Below are 14,536 nucleotides of genomic sequence, written 5' to 3'. Positions count from 1 at the left end.
GGGCGGCTGCAGAGCAATTCCTGAGGAATGTGAGTGTCTTAGGGGCCCTAGCAGCCCCCAGGAGATCTCAGATCTGGTTGCATTTACTACTGTAATGCAGAGAGCGGACCATTTTCTAGCAGAAGTGAGAAGTGTCATGGAGGGTGGTGACAGGCAGCCCTCTGTCAGCTGAGGCAATGTGAGGACAACAGGAAAGATTTCTCCCTCTTCCTTCTGGCTATTAAGAATGGGGAAGGGGTTATTTGTCCTACAATTTTGTTACTGTTCCGATTCTTTTGTCTTTTGTTCTAAAGTTGATGAATAGTGTAAAGGGGAAAAAAATCATGAAGTGAATTTAAAATGTCACCATGAACCCAATAAATTCAAAACAAAAAAACTGCCCAGAGCGATACCCTTTCCCACCCCAATTCCATCCACACCCCTGCCCCACCAGCCTAGAGAATATGGAAATCCCAGGCTCACCACAAAACAAAGGGTTCCTTTGCCCCAATACCCAGGCCCCTGGGGGACCGGAGGGAATTTTTCCAGACCTGGCAGGCTTTTCAGGACCGGGAAGGCAGAGGAGAGGCCCTGCCCAACCCTGGGGGGCAGGGGCACACTGGGAGCTGCGAGTTGCCTCTAAGAACTCCCTGGGCCTCAGGAAGGAGATGAGAGTGCACCTGTTTGTACAGATCCCAGGACAGAACCAGGATGCTGATTTATTTACTGATACAAAGATGAGGCCAAATTTCAAACCTAAACCTAAAACATGGGTTACTTTACCTGTTTTCATTTGAGTGAGGCAGACACCTATCATACGAGTCATGGTTCCAAGTGTCACTCGTCGACTGAAATACTAAACCACTTTGAAGTGACCATGAAAGAGGACTTTACCTCCATTTTGACCTTAGTCTGCACTTTCCAATTAAGTTTTTCTTTCCATTTTATCTCTGAACCCAGGCAAAAGACGTGCAGGCAAAGCATCCCCTGATGGGAACCAAAACTATCCCCTTAAGCAATGACTACCCTGACCCAGCAAAACCCTGCACGCACCTCCTGACCTCTGTCCCACATTTTCCCTACATAAACCTAGAAGTATCTTCAGCACTTGGAGGCAGTATTTAAGCCAACAGTTCACGTCTTCCCGGTGTTGGCCTCACTCAAGTAAATTCCCTTTACTTGAGTGGTCCCTACCACTCACCTCTCTGCCTTTGGATTTTGTCAGTGGTGAGTGGCCAAACTTGGTCTGTGTGACCCCCAGCACAGGTGCTCTTGCACCCCTGTGCCCCAGCTACAACTCTACATCCACACCACCAGTACGGCAGCACTAGCCACCACAGCCATCTGAGCACCTGAAGCATGGCTGGTCCAAACCCAGATATGCTGCGAGTGTAAATACACACCAAAATTTCAAGACTTGATGTGGAAAAAAAAAAAGAAAAAACGTAAAATATTTCAACAACTTTTAAAATATTGTGGGGTGCCTGGGTGGCTCAGTCGGTTAAGCGTCCAACTCTTGATTTTGGCTCAGGTCACGATCCCATGGTTCGTGGGATCTGTGAGCCTGCTTGGGATTCTCTGTTTCCCTATCCCTCCTCCCCTGCTTGCGTGCTCAAGCACGTGCATGCATTCTCTCTGTCTCTAAATAAACTTAAAAATAATAAAAATATTGGGGTGCCTGGGTGGCTTGGTCAGTTGAGCGTCTGACTTCGGCTCAGGTCATGATCTCATGGTTCGTGAGTTCAAGCCCCACGTAGGGCTCTGTGCTGACAACTCGGAGCCTGGAGCCTGCTTCGGATTTTGTGTCTCCCTCTCTCTCTGCTCCTCCCCTTCTAGCTCTGTCTCTCTCTCTCTTAAAAATAAACATTGAAAAAAAATAAAAATATTGATTATATGTTAAAATGATATTTTGGATATATTGAGCTAAACATTTTACTAGAGTAAATTTCATCTTTTGTTTTTTTAAGTTTTAAACGTGGCTACTAATAAAGTTTAAATTGCCCACGTGACTTCCATTTGTGACCTGTGTTCTGTCACCAGGGGACCAGGGCACGTGCTTGCAGTACAGCACCAGGGGTCACCCTGGATTCCATGTCAGTAGGTTTGGGGTGAGGCCCAGGAGCACCCAGGTGATTCTAACTACCAAGCCAATTTACGAAATGGGTAAGGCTAAGTGTTCCTCACCAGATGTATGATGTACTTCACGCGGTCTCAGAAGGTTCTGGATCTGAATGCGATATGACATGCAGGGGGGCACACTTTCCTTAAGTCTACCACTTTCCTCAGTTTCTGGAAGTTCTTATTCCAGTCATTTTGGAACTTCAGTCATTCACGTCCTGTTCCTTCTAGTTTCTGGTTCAAATTTTTCTTGGCCTTTAGCCGAGAAAGAATTTATAGTGTGTCTAGATAAGATAATGAGGCTAACACACCACTTTCTTGGCTCCACACAGAAAAGAAAGTAAACATTAAACAAGACATGCTCCCTCTGCCCCTCCAATACGGTGTTTTCCAGAATGCCCAGAACAACATCATCCCTGCCTTCTTCCTGGTTTCCTGACTCAGGAACACGAGCCTCCTCCGGCAGGTGAAAAGTCTCTCTTTTTGGTAGCACTCTCACTGTGCAAGCCTGCGGCACCTGCCTGCGCACACATTTCAGTCAAGGGCCCCCCGCTCCACCCAAAACGATGGTCCTTCTTGCTCCCCGAGGGTCCTGTGAGCCTCTCACCACAGAGCCAGGGGCGGTTTTTCTTTTCAACGTGAGCACCTGTAAGTGGCAGCACATGTGTGGTCCAGAGAGGGCCGCAGTGCCCGGGAGGAGGGGAGGGCTCACCAGCCACCAGGGAGGGGGTACGCTGTCTCCAAAACAAAAAGGCCGGTGGGCACTATAATCACAAACCCAAACGTGGTGGGCGCGCCAGGGGAGCAACAGGGCGAGAGGCTGTGAGGCCGTCAGGAGACCTTCCGCAAGGCTGCGATCAGACCAAACCGCGGGGAACTGCAGCCACACGGCCACACGGCCTGCAGTCTCTGGGTAATTGCTCGTTATACACAATTACTCAATAGCGAGAATCGTCTGCGTATGTGGTTCCTCTCTCCCTCCCCTTCCACTTGTGAACCCCAGCAGGCTTCCTCTCCACTGCCACTACTCGTCAGGTCACCCAGGACCTCAGCTGCCTACCCCTTCCCCTCTTCCTGGTGCATGCACACCTTCATCCTTCACTCGGGAGCCCTGAGCCCACTCGGCCTTCCACCGTGTGGTCCCAGCCGTCCCTCCCTGTTCCGCACAGACTCCTCTTTCACTGCCCGACTCGAAATCCCCGAGTATTTAGGACTTGGGTCGTATTTTGCGTCCTACCCTTTCTTTCCTTGCCTCTCTCCATTCCCATTTACGTTCCTAAAAGTGACCTATGTGCTGGAAGCTTCCAAGTTGTTATTTCCAGGCCCTTCCTTGGATCTCTGGACTTGTCTATTTGACATCTCTACTCAAAAGGCGTCTATTTATCATGCCTGGAGCAGAACCTTCCAGATCATCATTCCAATCCACCCTTCCTGCCCTGTCAGCAGACAGCAACACAGCCCAGCTGCAGTCACCAGTCTAGAATCAGCCCAACTCCTCCCTTTCCTTGTCCTCCACCTCCACTCAATGGCAATCCCCATCCACCAAGCCTTGTGAAAATTCTGCCCCACCGCCTAGAGGTCCAGGCTGCCCTCACTGCCGACCATGAGCGCCTCCTAACTGGGGTCTCTGCTTCACTTCTGCACCCTCTGGACTGGTCCTCACACAGCCGCTGGCTAATTCTTTAACAGGACAAATCAGATCATATTATTGTCCTTCAGTGCCTTCCACCTGCACTTAGAGTCAAGTCTGCGGTCTCACATTGAACTCAGAGGCCCTGCTTGACCCGACCTCTGCCTACCCAGTGTTGGGTATCACCCTCCCCCTTACAGCCTGGAATCCTCTCAGTTCCCAGCACACACTATGCTGTTTCCCACCACACAACCCTGTACTAGGTTCCCCCGGCTCGACATGTGCTTCTTCCACTTGGCTACCTTTCCTCTTTCTCATGTCAGCTTAAATGTCACCTCTTTGTGAAAGCCCACCTTGCCTACCCATCTAAACATACGTCCCAGAGGTATGCCGTCACAGTACCTTGTCATTTCCTCCATACTATTCATTGCAATCTGTATTTAATTAAAAAAAAAACCCATCTCCATAGTGACTGTATCACCTCACTCTAGTTATTTCCCTCATGGTCATCATCAGAGTCTGTAACTACACTGACCTTTGAGAAAAGCCAGGCAGCGCTAACAGCAGTCTCTAAGTCCTTCACACAGATGGAGTTATTTACTTCTCACAACGACCCTTGGCAGTCAGTGCTAGTAGTACTCTTCTAGTTTTTCAGATGAGGAACTTGAGACCCACTTAAGCGACCTGCCAGTATGCCCGTGGAATTGGCATGTGCCCCACGGTCTGTGTGCAAGCCTGTGCTCTTCAGCACCTCGCTGTGGGTCACAAAGGGAGGCATGGGGCAGGGGGATAAAGACCTCTAGAGAAGAGCCCATGCCTGTGGTGCTGAGGATGAGGTGGCCCCAGGTAATGACGCTCTGCCGGTGTTAACGTTGGAGCGTGGCTACATTTTGCTGGGAGTAGCAGCAAGATGAGCATAACCATCTTTTCTGGCCCAGACTTTCCCGTGACCATGTTTCTTGCCCAGGAAATGCAGCTATGTGTCCACAGGTGGGCCACTGCTTTCACCTGCGGCTGCAAGGCACTCTGCTTCTAGGAGATCTGGGGAAAGGCCTTCTATCTGGGCTCTGGGAATGGAGGGGACGGAGAGGATGACAGAAATGAAAAGAAATGTCAGTTACCCAAGCTCTGCCCACCTCACGGGTGTGTGTGTGTGTGTGTGTGTGTGTGTGTGCGCGTGCGTGCGTGCGTGTGTGAGGTGAACATTGGTTTTTACCTATGCCCTTTGAGGCCCTGGCTCAGCAAGTTATTTACATGCTAATCAACTCATAGGTGGACTTTGTACCCCATTAACATCCTGCAGATCCACGTGTATCTACAGAATTCTAAGCACAACTTTTGTTATCTGATTGCTATTCTAAATCAGCCAAATACGAAGAATCAGCAGATACAAGTTTAATAAAATAGCACCGTTTAAAATAGTGGCCCTACTGACAAAATAGTGAAGATTCTGCTGCTGTTTTGCTCACAGGGGCTCCTGCTCTAAAAAGGACCACAGCTAATTCCCTCTTCATTTATTCTACTCTTTGTATGGTTCAAAGCCATTATTAATCCATAGCTGCTAATAACAGGGGTCAACTGGCGCCATCTTTTGTCCTTTCACGGACACGTGCTTCCTACAAGTCTGGAAGACTTCTAGAGCCGGGCACATTTTTGCAACTTGGACTTGGCTTTGAACTGAGAAGGCTCCTGGTCAGCACCTGTGGGGGCGTAGAGAAGAGCAGGTAGGTACACGGTGGAGGTGATAGGAAAGCTTCAGGAAGGTAAGTGTCCTACTGGAGGGGATGAGAGATGGAGTCCACAGGTTGAGAGAGACAGGGGCATAAGGTGAAGAGGATGCTCCCGGGAAGATGATTGTCTAGATGAACCTGGACTACAGACTCTGTACAGGAGAAACACCTGAAAATGGGCTAGCAAGCTAATACACAGACGATCTCGGATGCTAAGACACTGAAGACGTCTGCAGAGCAACCTGATCGGAAGTGTGCTGCTCAAAGGCATGTTTGGTGGCAGAACGCAGGGTGAGCCTAACGGCAGAATGACCAATCAGGATGCTACTCCCAGAGTCCTGAGGAGTCGAGGGCTAACCTCAGGAGAAGACAATGCAAATGGTCAGGAATGGCTAGGATTTTAAGGAAAAGAACCACCTATGCTAACAGGAGGCAGAGAGAGAAACTTCAAAGTTGTAATCCTGGATCATTAGAAAAATATAATTTGTAATAAGTAAGAATTCTGAAGAAGAGGCCAATTTCAAAGTGCAGGAGCCAACAGATTACAATTTGTTTTGGACATGCCGTTGTTTGTTTTTTTTTTAATACTTTTGTTGTTGTTGTTGTTGTTGTTAAGTTAGTTAGAGAGAGCATGAGCACGCACGTGCAAGCCAGGGAAGGACAGAGAGGGAGAGAGAATCCCAAGCAGGCTCCATGCTGGCAGTGCAGAGCCCCACACAGGGCTCGATCTCACTAACTGAGATCACGACCTGAGCTGAGATCACGACCTGAGCTGAGATCAAGAGTTGGAAACTTAACTGACTGAGCCACACAGATGCCTCTGGACATGCTGTGTTTTGAGGCTCTAGCATTTTCTCTCTAGCAGAGAGAAATGAGGCTGAGAGAATTTAGGGACCATTTAGAAGGAACAAAGGCATCCGAGTTGAGGTCATATACTTGGGTGAGTAAGCCATGATCCCTGCCCAAAAGGGACTCTCCTTCTGCAAGGGGTGGCAGGTGAAACAGGGGGAGGGGAGGTTGGAACCAGGCACATGAGAAGCAGAGCAATTATGTGTTCTGTGATAGAAGCAAATTCAGGGCACAGGAACCAAAAAACACCAAACAGACCCATTTTATAGACAGGGTAGAGGCACAGTGACTTCAGTGCTTGGGGTATGGGGTTAGGTGATGTGAGGGCACGAGCAGCAGCAGGAGTGAAGTCCCAGAGGCACAACAGAGAATAAGTGGTCTGGTGTGACTCAGGGTGGCGGTGGGGGTGGTGGTGCACATGATAGGAGGTGAGGGTGGAGAATCAGGCAGGGGTCAGATCACACTGGCTAAGGAATTTGGACACCGATGACTGTGAGTCACTGGAAGGTTTTAAGTAACCAGGAGAACTGGGTAGAATTCTAAAATGGCCCCCAAGATCACAGGCGTGAATAGACACCTTCAACACACCAGTGATTCAATCAAACCTAACCTAGGTGCTGCTGTGAGAGATTTTTGCAGATGTAATTAAGACCCCAAACAGCTGATCTTTTAAGATAAGAAGATTATTCTGGGTAGACCTGACCTAATTAGGTGAGCCCTCAAAAGGGGCCGGGCTCTTCCTGGAAAAGATTTAAAGCAGGAAAGGGATTTGATGAGTGGGGAGGTTCTCCTTGCGGACTTTCAGAATGGAAGTGCAGAAGGTATTTCAGAGGCCTCTAGGAGTCGAGTTATCACTGGCCAACAACCAGCAAGAAAATGCAAGGTGAGCCCTACAGCCACAAAGAACTGACCTGCCAACAGGCAGAAGGAGTTGGAGGCAGATTCTTCCCGAGAGCCTCAGGAGAGCATGGCCCTAAGCGAGAGTAGCCGGTCATACTGTGCCTGGTATTTCTGACCCATGCACAACACGAGCTAATAAATGGGTGTGGTCTTAAACCACTAAGCTTGTGATGATTTGTTACATGGCAACAGAACGCTGATGCAGGGTAACCATCAGATTTGCATCTCACAAAGTCACTTGGTGAGGCCCAAAGACCCCCGCCCAACTCCGCTGCGGCATTCTTGAGCACACACACGTGCTCCAGAGTCTCCTTCCTTGGACCCATTCCTCACAGATCTGCTCCTGCACAGCACCCTTCTCCAGCCAGCTCTCCCGTTCTCAACCAACTCCAGTTTGAATGACTGGCCACCTTGCTTTCAAACATCTTTTCCTGGTTCTTGTGTCACTCCTGCAGGTAGGTGTGTCGAGGTCTGTCATCTGCAATTCTTTGCCTCCTGACTTGCACACACACTGGCAGGCCCACGGGCCAGAGAGAATAGGAGGGGTTCCCGCTCCATCTCGATGAACTCTGAGACATTGCCTCCTGCACCCACTCCTTCTTGCCAGCTCCACTCCCAATTGGGACACATCCAGGTCCCCCAGATCTGGTGTCTCATGACCACACCAGTCAGGTGGGGCCCACCTGCCCTAGATGTCTCCTCTCAGGGATCTGATATGCAGCTCTTCTCCAAACTGCAGTGGGCTCGTTACTCCTCAGAGAGAGAAAAGGATGTCTAGGTGCATCTCTGCTTGATGAGTCGGGCACATCTGGTCCCTGGACAGAGTGGCCACGGTCATGTGTGGATGACACCTTTAGGTGGCATTTTACAGAATGATCTGGCACACGTGCATGCACAGGTGGTAGATTCCAGTTCCCTACAGGGCTCAGCAGGGCCCCTCGGGGGCCTGGGACTAGATGCCCCCAGCAGGGTGGCTGGCTTCTGCAGGTGGCTGTGTTGGAGCCGGAGCCAGGTCCTGATCTCCCCAGGTGGGGTCTTGCCCTGCTTGGGGGCCTAGTGACAGGTGGATGTGCAATCGTCTGAGGTGGTCACCATGTCACAAGCCCCATTCTTGTTATCTAGCACTGAAGAGCACAGAATCCCTACCTTTTAACCAACAGAACCCAGGGTCTGTGAGTTTGAGGAAGTTTGCCCCCCGGACCCCAGCACTTCATTTGCCCTCAGCATCTGCTAGACAGATGCACAGTCATGTACCAGAGGCACAGATGTTCCTCTCTGGCCAGACCATGCATACTACAGTGGGCAGAGTCTTCAAGTGAGCCCATACATGTGAGCTCAGCTCACACTCATCTGTTAGCACTTCTGCCAGCACACGGCTGGGGGGGGGGGGGGGGCGGCGGCAGCAGAGAAGGTAAAAGCGCACAAATGTCCCACTGCCTCCCTGTGTGACCTTGGGAAACTACTCAGCCTTGCTCTGCTAGTCCCCAGCCCACCCCCATCACATGGAGAGCAATGCCTGCTCCTCGCTGCCTCCCAAGAATATGATGGAGCTGAAACAGCCTCTCTTCTCAGCTGTGCTCAGGTCCCGAAGGCAGGCTACGCAAACACCATGTAAGTACAGAGAGTCATTTCTGAAAATACATTCTCGACTGCATTTTTACAGTTCACTTCTTCGGTGGAAAGGTCATTCACTTCCATTTTACTAGGACCAAGAGCAAGAGAGGGATCTGAGAGGAAGAAGGGTTTCATGGCACACAGCTTGTGTGGACCACAGCAAAAACAAGGTGCCCTGATAAGAAAACTTCTGTGCAAGACTGGAAACCTGGTCATCCAGATGGGGTTTTATGGTAATGCCGGTGCCAGTAAAGCACAATGAATGTTCGTGCAAGTGGAGGGAACGAAATCAGACCAGATGGGAGTTACACAGTCAACGTGTGATTGTCTGGAGTCTTGGTTTGATTCCAAACAGAAGGTTGGGAGAAGACCCAAGAGGGTGGGGGTTGGGTAGGGAAGGACTGACAGAGGCGGACACCCAGCGAGGTAGCTGGCAGGGAGACTTGCCTGGGGCAGTGACCTAGAACCAGCAAGGCACCTACCTTCCTGAGAGGTTTCTCCTCAAAAAAAGACCGCTGCTTAGCCCATCTCCCAAGCCCCTCTCTACCCCCGCTCTGTGCAGCCTGGATGCCTGGGCCCACAACTTTGTTGTTTGCAACCATCCTTCTTCCAAGGGAGAGATATTGCTGAAAATAGAGGGCAGATTCCCTCAGCTAACTTCCACCACTAGTTCGGCAGTGATTTAAGAGCTTCAAAGAAGATGTGAGCCTCCACTTGATTTTTAAAAATAAAAACACCCCAAAACCTCAGCTCTCAGGTTATTCGTGTTATATACCCTCATGAAATGATTATTCCAGTTCCTAAGCTATATTTACAGTATAATGACGTTATTTTCCTTTTTCCTGTAGTCCTGTGGGTTCTTTCTTGGCTCCATGTATCTGGGTCTTGATTAGAAATCCATGCTAACCAACTTTCGGCTGGTGATTGGAAGCCTGTCGTGACTGACAGAACAAACGAAGTCTCTCTCTGTTTAGTCAGCAGAACCTGCATCCTCATTGTGCCAGCAAAGGCCTTGGGGGTTTGGGGAATGTGAAAAATTGAGAATACAATATCCAAATGGCTCCCAGTTGGAAGCAGGGAGTGGATTCACATCCCATGTTTCTGGCACAGTCAAGTCATTAGGATTTGTTGTGGGCATTTTCCTTGGGCTGCTTTTCTCCTCCCGCCTCAAGCAAAGCAATTACAATTTCACCTCATGGCCAGAGGGGCTGGCAATGTGAAAACAGAGCCATTAAGGCTTGGAAGGGGAGACGAAATGGGACAGTGAGTAAATCAGGAGGGTAGTGAAGTTCCCCACAAGGCAGCCTTCCATCCCCCCCACGCCCCATGCTTGGAGGCCACACTGTAACATAAACAGCCCCAGCTGGGTCAGCACAGCAGCCTGAAAGTCTACTGTAGCCGTCCCCTCTGACCCCCAAGTCCCCCAGAAATGACAGGAAACCCATTTTTTAAAAGTCCTCAAGCATGTCAAGAAAGCAAGGAGTGCTCTTTGTATACCAGAAACCATGAGCAATCATAAAAAATGGAAGGCAAATTTTTTCCTCATTGAAAAGGGAAACAACGCAAAATGCACAGAGAAAAAAAGCTGCTACAAAAGGAGGGAGGGGATTCTGAGGTGCTCCAACTGGAAGCACCAGCCATCTGGACAGGAGGGGACCAGACAGTCGGGCCACATATGCAGCCAGACAGCTGTTGTCAGCCAGGAGAACAGGAAGCCCAGAAGTTGGGCTTGTGACCCCAGACGGAGAGTCGCAAAACTCCACTCTAAAAAGAACTTACGTGTGAGGAAACAGAGTTAATACAGCAGACAAAATAATGTCTTAGAATATGTCTAATAAATATCCTCAGATAGCCTCATCTTGTTAAAAAAGAGAGGGTAGTTTTCATCACCCAAATAAAAAAAGAGATTATCGATTTCATCACCCAAATAGGAAAACTCAGTATGGAAGCCAGACACAATGGGTGTAGCTTAGAATCCATTTGTGAGCTGGAAAACTGAGTGGAAGAACCTCTTCGGAAGGGCTACGTGAGCTCCTGTGCACTTGACACTTGGTTTGAATTTGAGATGTGCTGTGAGTGTAAAATAGATACTATATTTGAAGACTTAGTGAAGAAAAAGGAAGAAGGAGAAGAGGAGGAGGAAGGAGAAGAGCAAGAAGAAGAAGAAGAAGAAGAAGAGGAGGAGGGGGAGGGAAAACTATCTTAATACATCTTTTAAAAAAATACTCTACATGTTGAAATATTTTGGATACAGTAGGTTAAATAAAGTGGATTTACTGCTTTCTTTTTACTTTTGGAGTGTGGCTACTAGAAAATGTTAAATTTCCTAGGTGGCTTGCATTCCACGCCTACTGGATAGCGCTGCAAAAGGATGGCGGGAATATGCAACGTTACGATCTGGGAGAGAGATCTGGAGGAGTCAGCACCCTCCTTGCAGGAAGAGAGGAAGAAGGGAGGGGTAGAAACACTGAAACAGTAGAGAAAAAATGTCCAGGACTGAGTAAATACACATATGAAGACTTCTTGAAAGAGCCAATGATGCTGAAAGGCAGTATTCCCCCTGACGATGCCTGTTTGATCATCACCATTTGACACTGTCCTGAAGATTCTAGTCAATACAACAGCACAACAAAAAAGCAAAGACATTTTCTACTTGCTGATGAAATGACTGCCTATATGCTGTCCCCTGCCACTCCCCTTTCCAGAGGCCTGGCACCAGCAGGGCTTCTCCATGTTGAGCCTCCAAGGCCTGGGTAAAAGTGGACATACCAGCACATACTGTTTCCCGGGCCAGTCTGTAATGACCCACGAAGAGCTGACATGAGCAGCCAAGAGAACTCAGAAGAAAGCCATTGCTTCCGGAATAAACTGCTCACCGGGGTCACGGGAAGGGTGCTTACCGACGGATGGCATTGGCAAACTCGGCAGCCAGATCACTGTCGCTACATGATGTCCTCAGTTCAGCCAGTGACAGAGCTGGGGAGGCGGCATCAGCACACTCCTGGGGGGAGGGGGGCAGGCAGTAAACACATTCTGGTTAGACCTGGAGTCAAGCCTGAGCACACACTGGAAGCACAAGGCAGCTCTGCCCCACTTCTTGGGACCTTTGTAGGCTGGCCGGTGGGCGAGGGGGACTCCCAGTGCTCTCTGAGCACTCCACACATATGTTCTCCCACTTAATCATCATGGTGACCCTTTGAGGCAGATACAGTCATTATCCTCATTTACCAAGGAGAAAACTAAGGCACAGAGAAGTTATGTTGCCCCCAAGTAACCAGCAAGGACGCGGTGGAAGCAGCAAACCCAGGTCAGCTGGCTCTCGGTCTGTGCTCTTCACCACCGGGTTAAGCCTCTGGTTACTTCTAAAAGACAAGTGGGAAATACACCTGAGTTTCCTTGCTCCCCTCCCCCAACCCACTTCTTGGGAGAAAACCAATCTTCTCTAGATTTAGGGGCTTTACTGGGTTCAGTGTCATCACCTAGAAAACCCAGGAAAAAAGGAAGAAAACCTAAGTGCACCCTCCATGTTTGTCCTTTTTAATTTTTTTTTAAGTTTATTTATTTTGAGAGAAAGAAAGTACACGTTGGGGAGGAACAGAGAGAGAGGGAGAGAGAGAATCCCAAGCAGGCTCTGCACTGTTAGCACAGAGCCCAACACAGGGCTCGAACTCACGAACCACGAGATCACGACCTGAGCCGAAGTCAGATGCTTAACTGACTGAGCCACCCGGGCACCTCTGTCCCCGCCCCCCCTCTTTTTTTTTTTAATTTAAGTATAGTTGGAACATGTTACATTAGTTTCAGTTGTGACCCCACTCATATCTTAACCTTAGACAGGAAACTTGGCATCATCTAAACCCAATCCTCTCGTTTTATAGATGAGGAAGCACAAGAGCCAGAACTCCTAAATCCTAAACTGAGTTAGGACTACTCACAAAGCAATCATCACACCCTCTGAGCACTCTACTTTCCTGTGTGGAGACAGAGGTCAGCAGCTGCATAACCAAGTGCCTGGAAGGCCCTCATCTGACCACCTGCTCAGCAGACCTTTATTGCACCCCAGGCTTGAGAATGAAAAGCTTGTAGTCTGTTGCAGGAGACAGCACATAAACAAAGTTATATCATGATTGGAGGCGAACCACAACGAAGTATGACCTGGGCACTAGGAGTCCAGATGACCAGAGGGCACAGGGTCCCCTCAGCACTCTGCAGCCCAGGGACCACACCCAGAAGGCCTCTGCAGAGGCCAGCCTCGGAACGATTCCCACCACCTGCACTGCCTTCCCTGCCCCTCTCCACCTTGCTCCTGCAGACCCAAGCCTCCATCTACCAGCCCTGGGAGCTGTTGAGATTCCAACACCCTCTCTTTTCGTGCATCAGCAACCACGCGAACATTTCATAAGATTACCTGGTGCCTCTCACCGAACATGTTTGGTAGTTAGTCTCTGTTGCAGAGAGAGAGACAAGTGCTGCAAAAGCTGTAACTTAAAACTGCTCCAAACAAAAACCGCTCCAAATCTGCAACTTAATAAGATTTGGAACCCAGGTTGCTGGCTGGAGAGAAGTTTTAGAATAAGCACAACACCCACCCTACGTAGCCAGCGTGGATGTTCTAGATCCAAACCTGGCTTGCCACCTGTTTTTATAAGGCCTGCAGTCTAAGCGTTGTTTTCTAGTTTTTTGTTTCTTTTAATGTTTATTTTCGAGAGAGAGAGAGAGAGACAGAGCCCAAGAGGGGGAGGGGCAGAGAGACAGGGAGACACAGAATCCCAAGCAGGCTCCAGACTCTGAGCTGTCAGCACAGAGCCTGATGTGGGGCTTGAACCCACGAACCACAAGTTCGTGACCTGAGCCAAAGTTGGATGCTTAACCGACTGAGCCACTCAGGCACTCTGCATTGTTTTCTATTTTTAAAGTCATGAAAAACAGAGTATTTTGTGATGTGTAGAAATTACAGGAAATTTCAATACCCATCAATGAAGTGTTATTGGAACACAGCCCACACCCCTCTGTGTCTGCGTGTTCTCTGCTTTCACGCTGCAGTTCTAAAACGGCAAAGTTAAGTACTTGCAGAGGAGTCTGTGTGACCTGAAAATTGTAAAATAGTGACTTCTGGCTCTTCACAATTAGGCAACCCCTCTTATAGAACGCCCACCTCATTTACCGACAAACAAGACCAAATCAATAGCCCAGAAGGGAGATTTCACTGAAATAGTAAATGGATCTAATATTTGAAAGACAAGATAATCAGCTTACAATAATTTCATTACCTGAACAACACAAGGTACTGTTGGATAAAGCTTCTTACTCCAATGTAAGAAAAAAAAAAAAAAAAGAAAGAAAGAAAATTAAAAATAAAACCATCTGGCCTTTTTGTGTCCGGTTTTTGTACTTTGAAGCCATTCCACAAAATATAGCGCTTGCCTCAGTCAAAATAAACACCAAGAACTAGGAGGAAATGCTCAGCTCATGGGCCTTCTGGCAAGAACGCGCTAAGTCCATTTCCACGACACCCTAAGAACACATAGGTGAACACTGGAGCTCTGTCAGCTCTGTCCCGAAGTGACTGGTGACAAACTCAAACGGCTCTACAAAGATTTTTAAGGTGTTGACACAGAATAGGAAACCCCATTTTCTTGAGCCCCAGATATTACTATATGAAACTCTTCACAGGCCGCTGCCCTCCCCAGGCTCGACTCCCCAGGCACTGGGCAGA

General features: G+C 48.9%; 1 protein-coding gene across 4 annotated transcripts in view; it reads right to left on the bottom strand.

The window, feature by feature from the left end:
* The window catches only part of MCC (MCC regulator of WNT signaling pathway), a 435,778-nt gene that overhangs the window by 9,167 nt on the left and 412,075 nt on the right, over positions 1-14,536 (bottom strand). For all 4 annotated transcript variants that reach the window (XM_058724854.1, XM_058724863.1, XM_058724880.1 and 1 more), the window contains one exon: positions 11,721-11,821. In XM_058724854.1, the coding sequence (XP_058580837.1) occupies positions 11,721-11,821 (101 nt within the window). The remainder of the gene's footprint in view (positions 1-11,720; positions 11,822-14,536) is intronic.

This window comes from Neofelis nebulosa, chromosome 1 (assembly GCF_028018385.1).
Source record: "Neofelis nebulosa isolate mNeoNeb1 chromosome 1, mNeoNeb1.pri, whole genome shotgun sequence".
Classification (NCBI taxonomy): Eukaryota; Metazoa; Chordata; class Mammalia; order Carnivora; family Felidae; genus Neofelis; species Neofelis nebulosa.
The sequence above is the reverse complement of the archived record's forward strand: the minus strand, read 5'-3'. Positions and strand labels throughout refer to the sequence as shown.